This window comes from Meles meles, chromosome 3, assembly GCF_922984935.1.
Source record: "Meles meles chromosome 3, mMelMel3.1 paternal haplotype, whole genome shotgun sequence".
NCBI lineage: Eukaryota > Metazoa > Chordata > Mammalia > Carnivora > Mustelidae > Meles > Meles meles.
In genome coordinates this window covers 103580636-103595254 of record NC_060068.1, presented here as the reverse complement: position 1 = coordinate 103595254, position 14619 = coordinate 103580636, and the positions used below count along the sequence as shown (strand labels likewise).

At 44.4% G+C, this 14619-nt stretch overlaps 1 protein-coding gene across 3 annotated transcripts in view; it reads right to left on the bottom strand.

Moving 5' to 3' along the window:
- Positions 1–453: 453 nt before the first annotated feature.
- Positions 454–14619, bottom strand: part of FGF1 (fibroblast growth factor 1) — a 99790-nt gene continuing 85624 nt past the window's right edge. For 2 of the 3 annotated variants that reach the window (XM_046000765.1, XM_046000766.1), the window contains 2 exons: positions 7889–7992; positions 454–3772 (listed from right to left, as the gene is read on the bottom strand). In XM_046000765.1, the coding sequence (XP_045856721.1) occupies positions 3578–3772; positions 7889–7992 (299 nt within the window). In that variant the 3' untranslated portion in view covers positions 454–3577. The remainder of the gene's footprint in view (positions 3773–7888; positions 7993–14619) is intronic. The other variant, XM_046000767.1, reaches the window with a different exon arrangement.

Below are 14619 nucleotides of genomic sequence, written 5' to 3'. Positions count from 1 at the left end.
TCTGATGGGCAAACTTATTATCCTTTGTTAGGCCCTTGAATTGAAAGAGATGTACCCTTTGCCATTGACTGCAAGTTGTAAGTCCTTAAATTTTTCTTTTTCAGGCCATAGAATGTTTGCCTCAGCACAAGCTGGTCATAAATTTTCATAATTTTGGCTATGAAGAAAAAATATCAGTTGACTTAGTTACGATACTTGGCTACTCAGGGGGCAAATCCCTTGAACGTACTTCCCTGATGGATCCCTAGAAGAACACTAATATTGCCTTAGGTTTCCAAACAAAATGAAAAAGTTTTCTACCTTAGCTTTCCTGTCAGCTTTTAAGGTATCCTTGGTGACAAGCTGTGTCTAGAAAACACAGCAGCCACACCTGTCAGGTGCGCGGGGGAAAGATGGGGAGACCTTCCACAGGAAGATGAGACCTGTGTTGTTTTAAAACTCAGAGAGACATTATCACCTTTTAGTGGAACATTTATTAATACTTGTAAGGTGCCAAAAAAAAAAAAAAAGAGCAACAGTGATGTAAAATGATAGATGTCTTCTTCATCAGAGGTCTGCTTTGTAGCCCATGGGCTCGGTTGGTTTAGGCAGTACGTTCCCCAAGGCTGAGGAGTCAGGCTCCATCACTTCTGACACAAAGCAAGGACCTTAATCTTCAGGACCACTTGATGCTCTAGTCAGTTTTTGATAAGTCCACACTGTTGGCTGGAGGAGGCTCTAATTATCATCCCTCCCAAGGAAACAGATCACTAACCACCTCCACGTTGGGAAGAATCAAAAGCATAAATGCTCCTGATGCTTTGTACAGAATGTCAGGCAATTCTTAACAGTTGGCCTGAATTTGAGAATGAATCCAAACGAGAGGCATGTGACAAGCAGATGGCTACATGACTTAAGGAAGAGAGAGAGCACAACAGCAACGCTCCATGTTTAAGGAACTAGAGTGTGTTCTTTGTGGCGGGGCATCTGCCAACCACCCCCCCCCCTCCGCCCCAACAAGACCTGACAGGCTCTTTTCCCAATTTGAAAGCGGTGTCCCTGAAGCCAACATGGTTCTACGGTTGAAAATAGTAGGTTTACCTCGCCATGTCCTCTGACACCTTGATAGGGGTTTATCTTACACTGGGTGTTGCAAATTCTTCCAGAACCTGGGTTTCTGGGACTTGCTGTTTGTTCAACGGGAACCTATACAGTCTGCGTTTTCACTTGACTGAAGTAAATGAATCCACAGTGTCTTTCATCATAAATATAATGCCCTGGGAGAGAGTACAGCAGTGAACCAGACAGACAAGGTTTCCAGGGGCCCCAGTACCCAGGACAGTGCCTGGCACACAGTAGGCACAAAATACATATTCACTGAATGAATGCATGAATAATGACTGCGCAGAGGTTGTGGAGGCCACCGCAGTGTTTCTTCTAACTTCTCTGGATCTCTGAAACCACAGACTTCCGTCTCATCTGTTAGCAACATTTAATTTTTCTTGGCCAGTGTTATATTTAAATTTGATTCATACACTAAAAATTATGGACCATTATAAATATCTTAGATTTCCTCTCTAGGTACCCTTTTCTGCCAGATCTTCAGAGTAAGGAGATGTTAAACCACACTGCACGACCCCCATCTTGCCTGTAAGGATTTACTAAAATAACATAGAATTGTCTTATCCAAGTTACAGAAACAAAAAGTTCTGAATGCAGAATATTATGAACCATGGTGTGAACTTAGTTCAGTTCCTCAGTTGCACTGTTGCTTTGAACTTTCACAAATTGTCTTCTCCCCCATCATAAACATGACAATTCAGTTAGTAAGGAATTATTTTTCCATTAGTCATGTCAGTTTCTTATACCATGAGCTAATATTCTCAACATTTTTTATCCACAGTTATATCTTTGCTTCAGGGTCCCCACTTTCAAGGGAAAATTGGTAATAGCACAATGGAAAATGAAGTACAATCTCTTTTTATAGGTAAATATAGTATAAGTAGTAGATAATTGAAGAACTTATACATCATAGCCTATTATTTTATTCTCAGTGGCTGAATGCTAATCAGTGAACTGCCTTTGAGCTCTATATTTTTAAATGTGACTAAAACATACAGTCTCACAGTAAATGTAAATGGCTTATTAAGGGCCTTTACATGGCAACAGTATCATATGTCAGAGATGAATGGTGTTTCTAATTTGCTAGCCACTTGGGTCAAGTTTACTTTAAGCAGGAAGCATATTTATACAAGTAATCGTAACACAAATGGTCTCTTGAGAAAAGCTGTTGGTGAGGGTTTAACATTTTTGAAGTATGCTTTTGGATCTCTTCTAAATGGGTATTTTATAGCCACTGGGCCAAAGCGCCTTAAATCCATGATCCATCACACCAGCGTCACTACTGCTGACGCTGCCTAAATGCTCAGGAAGTCTCGGGGTGTGTATGTTTCTAAGCGGGAGGCAAGAGAGGGTCAGGGGCTTGAGCCACGTTCCTTTGCTTCAGCACTTTGCTACATAAAATGGGGGTGGGGGAGAGGGCAGCAGCCCCTGCAGTCCCCAGGGCATGTTAGAAATACACAGACTGCACCCCAGATCTACTGCCCCAGAATTTATACTCGATCCCAGTCCGCTTGTGATTTGAAAGTCTTGCCTGGGACCCCAGTTCCTCTGTTTTCTGGTGAATGGGCACAAGTCATGGTGTCTGTCTTTCTTTCCTCCTCACTTCTGGAATCTACCTCTTTCTAGGAAAGCATCCCCTCAGCCCACATTTCCTTTCTTTCTCAGCACTCCCACACGCCAGACCCAATGAATTTACCAACACTGGATGTTTTTGCTTTTATCAAGAGCCCACTTCTCATGCTGCCCGTCTGACATCATCCTGGGACTTCCTGCTCCCAAAAATCTTGGGAAAGTCAAGGCATCCATCGTAAGGACTTCCAAAGCTACGGATGTATTCTGCTTTCTTGAGACTAAGCCTCCCATTCTTTGTTAATTCTGCATTGAGAGCCCATCCTCCTAAGCTGTCCACCAGAACCCAATCTCCCTTTGCCATTTTAGTCCCTTCTCTTTGGGGCGGGGGGTTTATTTCTTTGTCCCAGTTTCTACTCATGGAACACTGCCTTCCCGTAACCTAGTCATAAACTTCTCTGTTAATATATGTGGGGTACTGAAAGGACGAAAGGGCATCATGCGAGATGTTTGGGGGAATCACCAACAGAGTTTACTCAGTAGAGGGAATTGTATGCAGTTACTAATGACCCACATGGCAGGCCCCTGAACACACTTCATTTGGCCACACCTTTGCTTTGAGAGGCTCAGCCTACAGCAGGTGCCCGGAGGCACTGGACATCCAACACCCAGACTGACCAGCCAGTTGGCCCCTAGAAGCAATTTGTTCCCTCTGCTCCAAACTGCGCTGGGCTAAGAGGCTCTGCAAAAAAAAGTGAATGGGGCATTTAGAAGCGCATTGCTTACAGATTCAGGCTCTATGGGCCAGGGGTTAGTGCAGCCAACGGTCAAGGGAGCAATCTGGGGTCAGTTGGGTGAGGATCCCTTCAGTCTCCTCTGGAGTGGTTGGCACCCAGAAGAGATTTCTTTAATCAGAGGAGACTGGCAGGGGGAGAAACAGAATTGCTTTCTGGCCATAGTGAGTCCGAGGACCGCGTTTGCAGCTTCCGTTCTTCTTGAGACCTACAAACCAATTCTTTTCGGCGTGCTTCTTGGATGTGTAGGTGTTGTAATGGTTTTCTTCCAGCCTTTCCAGGAACAGACATTCCTCACTTGGTGTCTGCTAAAAAGATAAGATGGGAGAGAGGAGAAGTATTTGTGACTGGTTTTCAGTGTGGTTTCTCTGTCTACTAGCCACTGTGACCTGGGGCCAGTCTACGGAGTCTCTTTGTGCTTTGGTTTCTTTTTCAGGAAAAGCGAGATTATGATGGGACCTGCTTTTGAGGGAAGTGGTAATGGTAATGACTTAGAACAGAACCCAGCACCTAGTGAGCCTTCAAATTCATTTACTGTTTTTGCAAGTTCCCCTTTCTTCTGCTATCCTCAGGACCCTGGAGTTTCCTGCTGGGGAGGTCCCCAATGACCAGCTGTAGGACATCAAAAGCAGGGCTGAGCCTTTCGTCTCTAAAAGCTGGCACATGGACATGACCCTGAAAAACGGCCAAAATTGGTAAAACCAAACTGTGATGTAGTGGGGGTTTTTAAGTTTGGACTTGAAAAATAAATGACAACCTACTAATATTATTTTATATCCTGGCAACTTTCACTAACAATATCAGGATTTTTATGTTAACATTGTTTGGTATATAAACACTTGCACAAAATGTGTCTTAAGCATAAAACGTTATTCTGTAACTTAAAGGTTTTAAAAACAACATAGCTTTATTTTTTCCTATGTATAAAAAAGATCTACTTATACAAAGAATTGTCCTTTAAAAAAAAAAAAAAAGAATTGTACTTTTAAAAATCACAACTTTACTTTAAAAAAAAGAAAGAAAAAAATTGGGAAAAAAAAACCATCCCAAAGCCACCCACCCAGGTATAAGGACTGTTAACAGTTGATGGAACATACTTTCACATATCTTTACGTATGTACACACGAAGGGACATAGATAAGGCCATATGGATAGAGACTGATGTTGTTAGCAAAATGGCATGCTATCCCTGCTTTTAAAAAGAAGTGGGAAAGAAACCTATGAAAATATTCAATCTCACAAGAAAATGCAAATTAAAAACAATATAACAGGTTGACTATAATATCTGCAAAGAACAAAAAAATTTGCAGTGCTTGGTATTGTGAGAGCATGGGACATAAACACTTCTGTGCACTGTTGGTGAGATAAATCGGTGACAACTTTCTCAGGGTAGTTTGGCAATATGTATTACCTTTGACCCAGCAATTTCATTTGTAGGAATTGAGCCCTAGGAGATAGTTGAGCAAGTATAAAACAGTATTTTCAAGGATGGTCTTTGCAGTATGGGGTATAATGGGAACACACTCGAAGCCACCTACATCTTCATGGTAAGGTGATTGGTGAAGTGGCTAGGGGCGCACCATGAAGTGGAATCCAGTGTAGTTGCCAATTTATTAATATGGAAAGATCACTAGGACATATTAAATAGTCCAGTTACTTGAAAAATAGCTACCAACAATTACTGTTTTACTTGGAATTCATCTGTTAGAAAGTGGGAAGAAGGACCCCAGGCATTTGGCTTCCTATTTCATCAGGATTTTCTAATACATTTGTTATACTTGGAGATAAAATACTTAGGAACTTTGTGCCAGTTCCTAGTCACGTGATCTCAGTATTATCTCTTCACCCACAGTGGTGGGTGATGCCCTTCCTGGTGGTTTCCAGTCTTCTTGTTCATCATTCTTTATTCATGGGCATGTTTGTATATGTAGCTGTGAGCCTCACTGAGGGAAGAGGTGGAAACTTGTCAGCCTTGCATCTACCCAGCCGACACAGAGTCTCTCCAGCTAGGTGGTGACTTTCATTTGCTTCTTGAGAGTGTGGAAAGCAGTCCATAAAGTTCCCTTTGGTTTGTAAGGAACTCTGGAACAGGAAGTCTCCTGCTCCTTATTCATTTGTAGTCTAGTGGAGTGACATCTGGGTGAGACACTTTGGATCCTTTTAGAACAAGATGGGAGATAAGGGTAATATCTGATTGGGTGACTCTTGCTATCTCTGCGGGAACTTATCCAGACATTAGTGTTCGCTGCACATTGTCAGGTGTGGGAGGGGGTGGGCGGTGGTGGACCTGCGTGGGTTGCTTATTCCCATGGAGGGAGGGTCCCCCATGATGCCCCTCAGTGGGTGTCAGGCCTGTGTTCTGTGACGAAGCTGAGGACAGCCACGTCCCTCACCTGACGTCTGTGTTTCACTAGAGCAGTTGACACACACAGAGTGGCTGAGTCACAGGCTGAGTCAGCAGGCCGCATCAGGGAACTTCGTCTGTCCCTCCACCAGGATTTGTCAGTAGTTGTTATGCATTTGGTGCAATGCTAAGGGCCTGGAGATTAACAGTTGATTCATAACTATTTTTAAAATGATTTTTTAAATATTTAGCTCTCTTTTTTCCCCACTATATGGGTGACATAGGCCGACTATAGAAAATCAGGATAAGACAGGCATTCACATATTATAACATTGGATGGTTATCACCCCTAGAGATAACTATATTAATCTTTTGATATATAGTCTTTCAAACTTATTTTCTGAAATAACATGTCCTTTCCCCAGACATAAAAATTTGTACCAGGGTGGATTAACACCTAAAAGTGGTTAGACATGTGAGGTAGAGCTTGGAGATATTTTAGAACTTATCATTATTAGTGGAGAAATATATAAATTATCAGATATAATATATTAAGATTACCCTCTGAATATTTCAGGTGAAGTATGGGGAAATTGGATTTGGGGATTCTCTCCTCAGTATTTTTATACAAGTAAAAGAAGATTATATTAAATGACAAAATTGATTTAAAAGAGGAAAAGCCATAAAATGTAAGTATAACCTGGAAAATAATGAGGATAAGGGATTTATAAACTTATTATTCGTCTTCTAGCTCTCACTGATGGCGCATCTCCCACGTGTCAGCAACATCGGTGGGTGGGTTCTGTGCACTATCTCTCAGACCCCTCTTAACGCCTCTATGTGACAGTCACCACCCATTACTAGCCTCATTTTAGACAAGGCTCAGAGGAGGCAAGTAACTTGCCAAAGTTGCAGAGAATTTTCATTTTTGAGTCTGAGATTCAGTGATTGATCAGTCGATTGATCTTATCACCAAGAAGAAAACCCACCTTAAAAAAAATCTACTTTCTATGTAGCAGTTACTGCCTAGCTCCAAACCCTTTAAAATGGCCCCATTTGATCCATATTTCAGTGACCAGCCTACAGGAGGCTGCTCATTGCTCTGACAGTCTCATCTCCTGACCCCTAGCAGGCGGCCTAAGAAACCAAACTGTGTTCACATTCCGAACCCTGGCTGAAGTTACAGCTTCAAGAGGCAGTCTTCTGTGCCCACTGCCCCTAGGCAATTTGATGTAAGTTAAAGGGAGGTTCAGACCAAACAGACCAAACCCTGCTACTAGCTGCCTTTTTGTAGACATCTTCATAAAAGGGAAGAAAGGGGTTTGGCCAAGCCTCAATGATCAATTGTTAAGATATAGAGAAAGGATCATTGAAATGTGGAAATAATTTCAAACCTTCGGCCCAATGGCTTTAGTTCTCTTTCCGTTTAAATCTTCTACCAGAGATACCAACAGGGGCAAAATTACACTGTTTCCTTTCTTTTCTGACTAAGACCGATACATATACTGAGTCAAACCCGTGGCAAGCATTACCAAGCAGAGGGACGGAGCAGAAGATGTGGAGGATTTTTAGCTCCTGAATAAACTCTGAGACCGTGCTTCTCAAGGACAGGCATGTGGCCCATTCATCATCACATCCCTTCAGGCCTTAGACATGGGAGCCACTTGCTAAATATTTGTTGGATGACGAGTCACACACTGGAGTCTAGGCCCTACAGTTTTTGTGAGAAGCATAGAGAACACACTTACAGCCTGTGGTGTTGCTCCAGAAACATTGTGGGAATGAATGAATGCAGTGGGATAGGTATTCTGAAATGACTAACTGAGAAGTTACTGAAATTTCAATCAATGTTTCCTCTGTGTCCAGGCGATAGTGTGTTTGAGTATTTTGAGAGAGCGCCACAAGAAACTCTTTCATGCCTGTGCCTAAAATAAAGCAGCGTAGAGGGTGGGAATCCTGCTGGAAAAAACAACAAGCAGAGACTAATTGTTGCTTTCTAGTTTGCATCACTCAACGTAACACGATTTCTGGAAACCTCAAACCTTGGCCGTGTCCGGAAGCATGTCAGCCTCATACTTACTGAGCCGTACAAAAGCCCATCGGTGTCCATGGCCAAGTACTGGCCAGTCTCGGTACTCTTTATGTACACCTCCCCCACGCTTTCCGCACTGAGCTGCAGCTGAACTGAAACAAAAATAACATGAGCAAAAGTAAATAAACACTAAACCTCTGCCGATAGGGCCTGGCGGCCAGGACAGTTAGCCATGGAAAATTCTGCTCATTCATTTCTCAGTGCCCTCAAGGATGAGCCTCACAGTAATCAAAACATAGAAATACAGTTCCTTTTTCTTTGCGCTCCAAAGAAAGCTGCCCTTTGGGAATGATGTTCCTGAGAGAAGGAGAGATGATGATGGGCGTGCCTGCCATCCCCCTGTTGGTTACAGAATGACCCCTCACACCCTTCCTCTGTCTCTATCCCCTCCTGGCGGGGAATCACCATGGGAGAAAGCGACGTTCAATTCCCTGGGTGCTGCAGAGTGGGAAGCTGGCCAGCTCGACTGTGTTCTGCTTTAATTAGCAACCTGCTTTGGGAGGGCTTTTTAGGGCCCCAACCTGTTCGGCATGGGAGCTTCTTGTGGACAGATTGTTATTTTAAAAAATCCCATAGCGTTTTTTTTCCCAGACAGAGAGTTTCCCAGGAAGTTGGACCGGTTAGTGCATCTGAAACTCGGGGAACACTCCCACTGTGAAGTTCAGTCAATGGCCAGCCTCTGTGGCAGCCCAGCTGGGACAGAGGCTGATGGGAATCCTGACTTCTCATCGGGAAGACAAAGTGGGTGTCTGGAAATGCAGGGATAGGAATGGTGGTTCTCGTCCTGGGGTTATGTTCACCAGGTGACATCTGAACATGTCTGGGGACATTTTGGGCTGTGTTGGCTACAGTGCAAATGGTACATCGAGGCCAGGGATGCTGTGACACATTCTGCAATGCTCAGGGTGGCCCCCACAACAAGGAATTATTGGGAAACTGTGAGGCCAAGGCCAAGGACCCGAGTTCCTCTGGGTTAGACTCCCCATTTACACTGGTTAATACCCTAAGGAGCCTTGCCCACTGCTGGACCACTACCTGGAATATGGCAGCCATTCAGTAATTCTTCATTTGTTCATTCTCTCCCAGTGGCTCTCGAGGGGGAGGATCCTTTGATGGCTCACATTTAAGAAGCAAAATTAATTCTGGGCTCTCTAGATGATGTCTTTGGTGACTAGACCACCATGATGACTAGGGGTAAAAAATCTAGCTGAGGACCATTGAGCACCCCATTCTCCGGGAGGACAGGCTGGCCTCCCTAAGGGTTGGCTTAGTCAAAGGCTGGGGGGCAGGGTGGGCCGGAAGGAACACGGGGCTCTGGTTGGCAGCTGGAGACCCCTCATTGCTTTCCCTTGTTTTCCTGCTTTAGTTAATTTCTCTGAATGGAAATACATTCACCTGTTTCGAACTTGGAAACCGTGTAAGAGGAGACAGAGTGTCCCTTCTGTTGTCTCTGTCCCCCAGCCTCCCAGGTGCAACTGTTGGGGATACAGCCATAAACAGGACAGATGAGACCCTTGTCCTTCCTCCCAGAACACATTCTCTGGTGCTGGGGAGAGGCAGAGATAAATGAGTAAACCCCTCCTAGATCTATTTTATCTGTACCCTTCTAGAGAGCTTTTATGCACATCTGGGAAATACATGTTATCCTTCCTGCTTTTTAAATTTTTTAACACCAGTGGTATGATACACAAACAACTGTGTACCTTGTTGTTTTGTTTGTTTGCTTAACAACCAACTAGAGATCTTGCCAGTTACACACTGAAAGAGTTAACCTAGTTCTATCAGCCAGCTGCTCCATGTTCTACTACGTGGCTGTACCATAATCATTTAACCACTTCCTTATTAATATGTTTGTATTTTCCCATTTCCTTCTGTTTTCCTTATCTTCTGATTCATCCCGAGAGTGATACATAGTTACTCACCCTTACTGAAGATGCGGTTCTCTTGTCCTTGGATATGTTTGCTACAGAGACTCGGGTCTCCTCTAGCTTCCTGTGGTCAGTGGAGTTTATCTAATTCACAGGAAGGAAACTGGAAGCCACTGATCTCCTTTCCCACGGGTCCTCCTGACTTGGGTTAGTCCAAGAGGGTAGTCATGAGAGAACGGGCCAGAAGGCCCCCATCATGATCCCCTCTAGCCTCACACCATACCACTTGCTCGATCACTGAGTCTGCCCCACCCATTTAACTCCCCCGACACATCAGGCTCTCTCCCACCTCAGGATTCCTGCCCACGCTTGACGCTTTGTCTGGCACCTTCTTCCCCCTGATGTTGACACAGTTGGTTCTTCTCCTCCTCCGGGCCCCAGCCTAAATGCCCCCTCCTCAGAGAGGCCTTTCCCGCCAAGGTCCCCACAACTGTCTATACACAGCCTTGTCCCTGCCAGTGCCACCCGAGTTCCCCCATCATCCTCTTTCTCAGCCTTTTGTTTCCTCTGTGGCACTTTATGTGGCAAACACCTATTTTTGTCATTTAGGGGTTTGCTCCTTTGTTTCTGCCTCCCCAGGAGAATGTGTACCTGGGGAAAGAGCAGGGATCTTCTCTGTCTGGTTGCCCGTAGGTCTGCAGCCCCTCACGCTGGGCCTTGCCCACTGGTTCAACCGAGATAGATTTGTCTAATGAACAATGTTAGGCCAATATTTGCAGAGATGAACCTGCTGTCCATCATCAGTAAGCTGTGCACTTTGAATTGTGTCTCCAGTGACGCTTTGTGGAATGAAGTAAGAGGGACCGAGCTAAGGATTCCAGGCTCTCCCACCAGCCTGCTGGGTGACTTTAGCAAGGCTCCTTAACCTAGAGGCCACAGTCTCTTTATCAATAACATGGCAAGCCTTTGTGTCTAGCCTCTAAAGTTTTCCCCAAGTCTAAGAGTCTATGAAGCAGTAAATACCTTTCATAGCAATGCTGCATGCCAACAGAATACTGTTCGGCCCTAAAAATGAACAGAGCACTATTACATGCTACGACGTGGATGAGCCTTGAAAACATGCTCAGTGCAAAAGCCGGTCCCAAAGGACCATATATTGTATGGTTCTATTTAAGTGAAATGTCCAGAGTTGATGGACCCATAGAGACGGGCCATAGATGAGTGGTAGCCAGGGCTGAGGAAGGTGGGGAGAGCAAAGGGGAAATTCTGGTTGAGAGGTCCAGGATTTCTTTTGGAGGTGATGAAAATGTTCTAAAATTGATTGTGGAGATAGTCACAACTCTGTGAATATATATATATATGTAAAAATCCCATCAAGTTGTACACTGTAAGTGGGTTAATTCTATGGTATATGAATAATACGCTGATAAAATTGGGTTTTTTTAGTGCTTTGGGCTTTCGTTGGCTCTTATGGTCTTCAGACAAGTTTTACATGTATTTCTCTGCCATTTTCTCAGCATAATCCTGATGTTTAAGAGAGACCGAGGGAAGGGACTGACTGTGTAGGGATCGCCTAAGCGTGCCAGACGTCATGCTAGTTTCTGTTCTGGTATAAACAGTATAAAATTAGAGTATGGGTTCCAGAATCAAACCACACGAATTCAAATTCTGGCTTGGTTGTGTATTAGCTGTGTGATCACTGGGCAAGTTATTTAGTTCTTGTTGCCTTATACATGATGATAGCAGCTGCTTCATGGAATTGTTTAGAGGATTCAATGATGTAATGCATAGAGACGGCCCAGGACCATCACTGTCATTTCCACCAAGCTGCAGTGACTCCATTGCTTTTCCCAGCGTTGTCTGGAGGAAGGTGGCAGTGACTTTGTCCTATAGGTGGGAATACTGAAGCTCACTGATGACATGTTTTACCCAACATTTAACGTTGTGACCAGGACCCACCTCTGAGTATTGCAAGTATCCTGTGTTTTCTTCTCTTTAAGACAACACCTTGGGCTCCAGTGATGGGAAAGATGACTCCAAATCCAGCCAAATTCTCCTTTCTTGCATGTTCTTGTGTTCAAGGTCAGACAAGTTGTATAAGATGGCAAATGGTCATTCAGTATCCCATTTGCAGCTCCTGGTTAGCTGCTGGGACTTTTTCCACCTGCCCACCCATTATATATTTATTCAAACACATTATAGGTGCTACAGAAATCCCAAAGGACAGGTCCTTTTGTGTAATCAAGAAAGATTTTTAAAAAAAAATTAACTTTATATTTCCAAGCAGTTTTAGGTTCACAGAAAAAATGAAGGGAAGGCAGTGATTTCCCCTATGTCCCCTGCTGTCACATGTGTGCAGCCCCTATTATTAGCACCCCCATCACAGTGGTCCATTTGTTACAAGTGATGGACCTACACTGACACATCATTATCAGCAAGGAGTGTTTTTAAAAAGATTTTCATTTCCTAGCTCATTTCTGTTCTCTGTTTTCCTTAGTCTCCATTCGTCTTTCTGGGGCGGGGGGCAGGTAGAGTCAACTTCGTTGTCTGTGGACTCCCATGTTGGCCATGCGAAGGCCTCACGAAGGTAAGTAACCATGAGCCAGAGCTGCTTGGCACAGGACTCGGTCCTCGGCCACGAGCCCCAACGCCAGGGTTGTTGCACTGGTGAGAGTTCGTCTCAAGAGTTTCCTCTGTAAATATTATTTCTCCAGGATGTCCAAGTTTCATAGCTCATTTTCACTGGATTTCTTTCTGGCTAAGTTTCCTAAACATATATCCTTTGCAAGCGGGCCTGGCAGGAAGGAGTAACACCCAGCCGGAGCTGCTCGTGGAACCGACGAGGTGTCCAGTTCCCTCCAGTGACTTCATCCACTCTTCTCAACCTCCAGCCTCTGGCAGCTATTGCCCAGGAGGAGCGGGAAGGAGTGTGTGTGAGAAAGGGGGCTCCGAAAGGGTAGGGGAAACCACACAGCCCGGCCCAGCGCCAGCTCCTCCCTCTCAGAACAGTACCAGGGTTTGGAAGCCGCTCAGTCCACACACATTTCCCTGCCCATCCATCCCTCGCGTGCTAAGAACCGCGCCCCATGCCACACAGGGACCCCACACTGGGAGCTGAGGGGGCTCAGACCTGTGATGGTAAAGATGCCCACTTGAGAAACCTCGCTCATTTTTCAGCTAGAAGCAAACACAAGTGCAGCATACCGCAGAAACTCTCTTGCTCTCTCCTGTGTATTAAACAGTATTATGATATATACACATATTTATTAGGTAGAATATATATACACATATATATGTGTGTATAATATATATATATTATCTTTCAAAGAAAAGCAGAAAAAAATGCAGAGTGAAAAAAGCAAATTGCAAAAGAATATAGTAAATCCTTGATGAAATCCTTTATAAAACACAAAACAGTGTGCATAGCTCATGAATATATAGGGAGTAAAATGAGAAAATGTGCCTTAGATTCAGAACAAATTCCTACCAGTTGCTGCCCTGGGGAGGATGAGGAGAAGGGCTGAGTCTACAGAGGGCAGTGGGAGGAACCTCTCTTTTGTCCTAGCTCTTCATTTTGTTAAAGACACAATTCTGAGGCAAACCCAGCCACCTGGTGACCCTGGTTCAGTCTGGGTGATGGGGCTTTTGGTGACTGTGGACTTCTCCTTTTCGGGGCCATCGTGATTACATAAAGCTCAGCTTTTAGTCAATGGTCAAACACTCAGAGCTGGCCAAGGCTCCTGTTGCTTGCTCCTGACCACTTGGGCTTGACCCAGGCCCCATGTAGACCCAAGCACAGGTGTCCATAAAGGTGAGTCCTCTTAGGGGGTGATGGAGTCAGGAAAGTTAATGAAGCAGGACAGGGATGAGGGGGCACTAGGGCTCCCCCGTTCTCTGCTCAGTTTCCTTTTCTGTCACCTTCCACCAGGTTAACCAACACCTGCACGAACAGGAAGAAGCACCTTTTCTTTATCCTGAGCAGGAATTTAGGACTTCATGTCTGAGATAGGAGGGTCCTTGGCTCTAACCCATTCCCAGGATGAAAAGGCAAGTACTTTTTCAAAAATGAGACAAGTCATTTAGTCCATAGAGTACTTATTGTTCCACTTTCGACTTATCAGGAGAAATGGAAGCATTTTTTAATTAAACAACTTTTTTTTTTAATTTGTTGCTTTATTTTACTTATTTATTTTTTATTTCTTTGTTGTGGTCCCCAGTTCACCCAGCTCTGCCCCTGCCTGGGACTCCTGCCTTCTCTGCCCCCAGCCGGGCCTCTTCTCTGCCTCTCACCAGCAAATTTTTTAAAGGTACTCTAGCTAGACATCAGTTTCCTAGAGAAATTCAAATTTGCAAAGCAGTATAACATTTTTTATACACAGGCTACGTTTGCTTGGTAGATTTGTGACCATGATGTGCCCAGTAAAAACTGGGAAGCACAGAAGGCTGTGCTAGTCTAGGAACGTGTTCTTTATCAAAACTAAAGATCAAGGCAAACTCCTCCTTTGTGGATGGTGCTCTTCCCTGCCCCCCACTTACACTTTGAACCCCTTCACGAGGCTTTTTGCTTGAAGGACTGTACATAAAGGTGAACCCAGAGCTTTTGGGTGGACATGCCAGCCCCAAACTAGGCAGTCTAACCTGTTTTTCTGCCCGAGCTCTGCCTGTATCTCTGGTGTTTTCTTCTCTGCGGTGCCTTCCATTAGTTCTTAGCAGTACTTATTTTATTTTATTTTATTTTATTTATTTATTTGACAGAGAGCGAGAGAGAGAGAGAGATCACAAGTATTCAGAGAAGCAGGCAGAGAGAGAGGGGGAAGCAGGCTCCCCGCTGAGCAAAGAGCCCCATGCAGG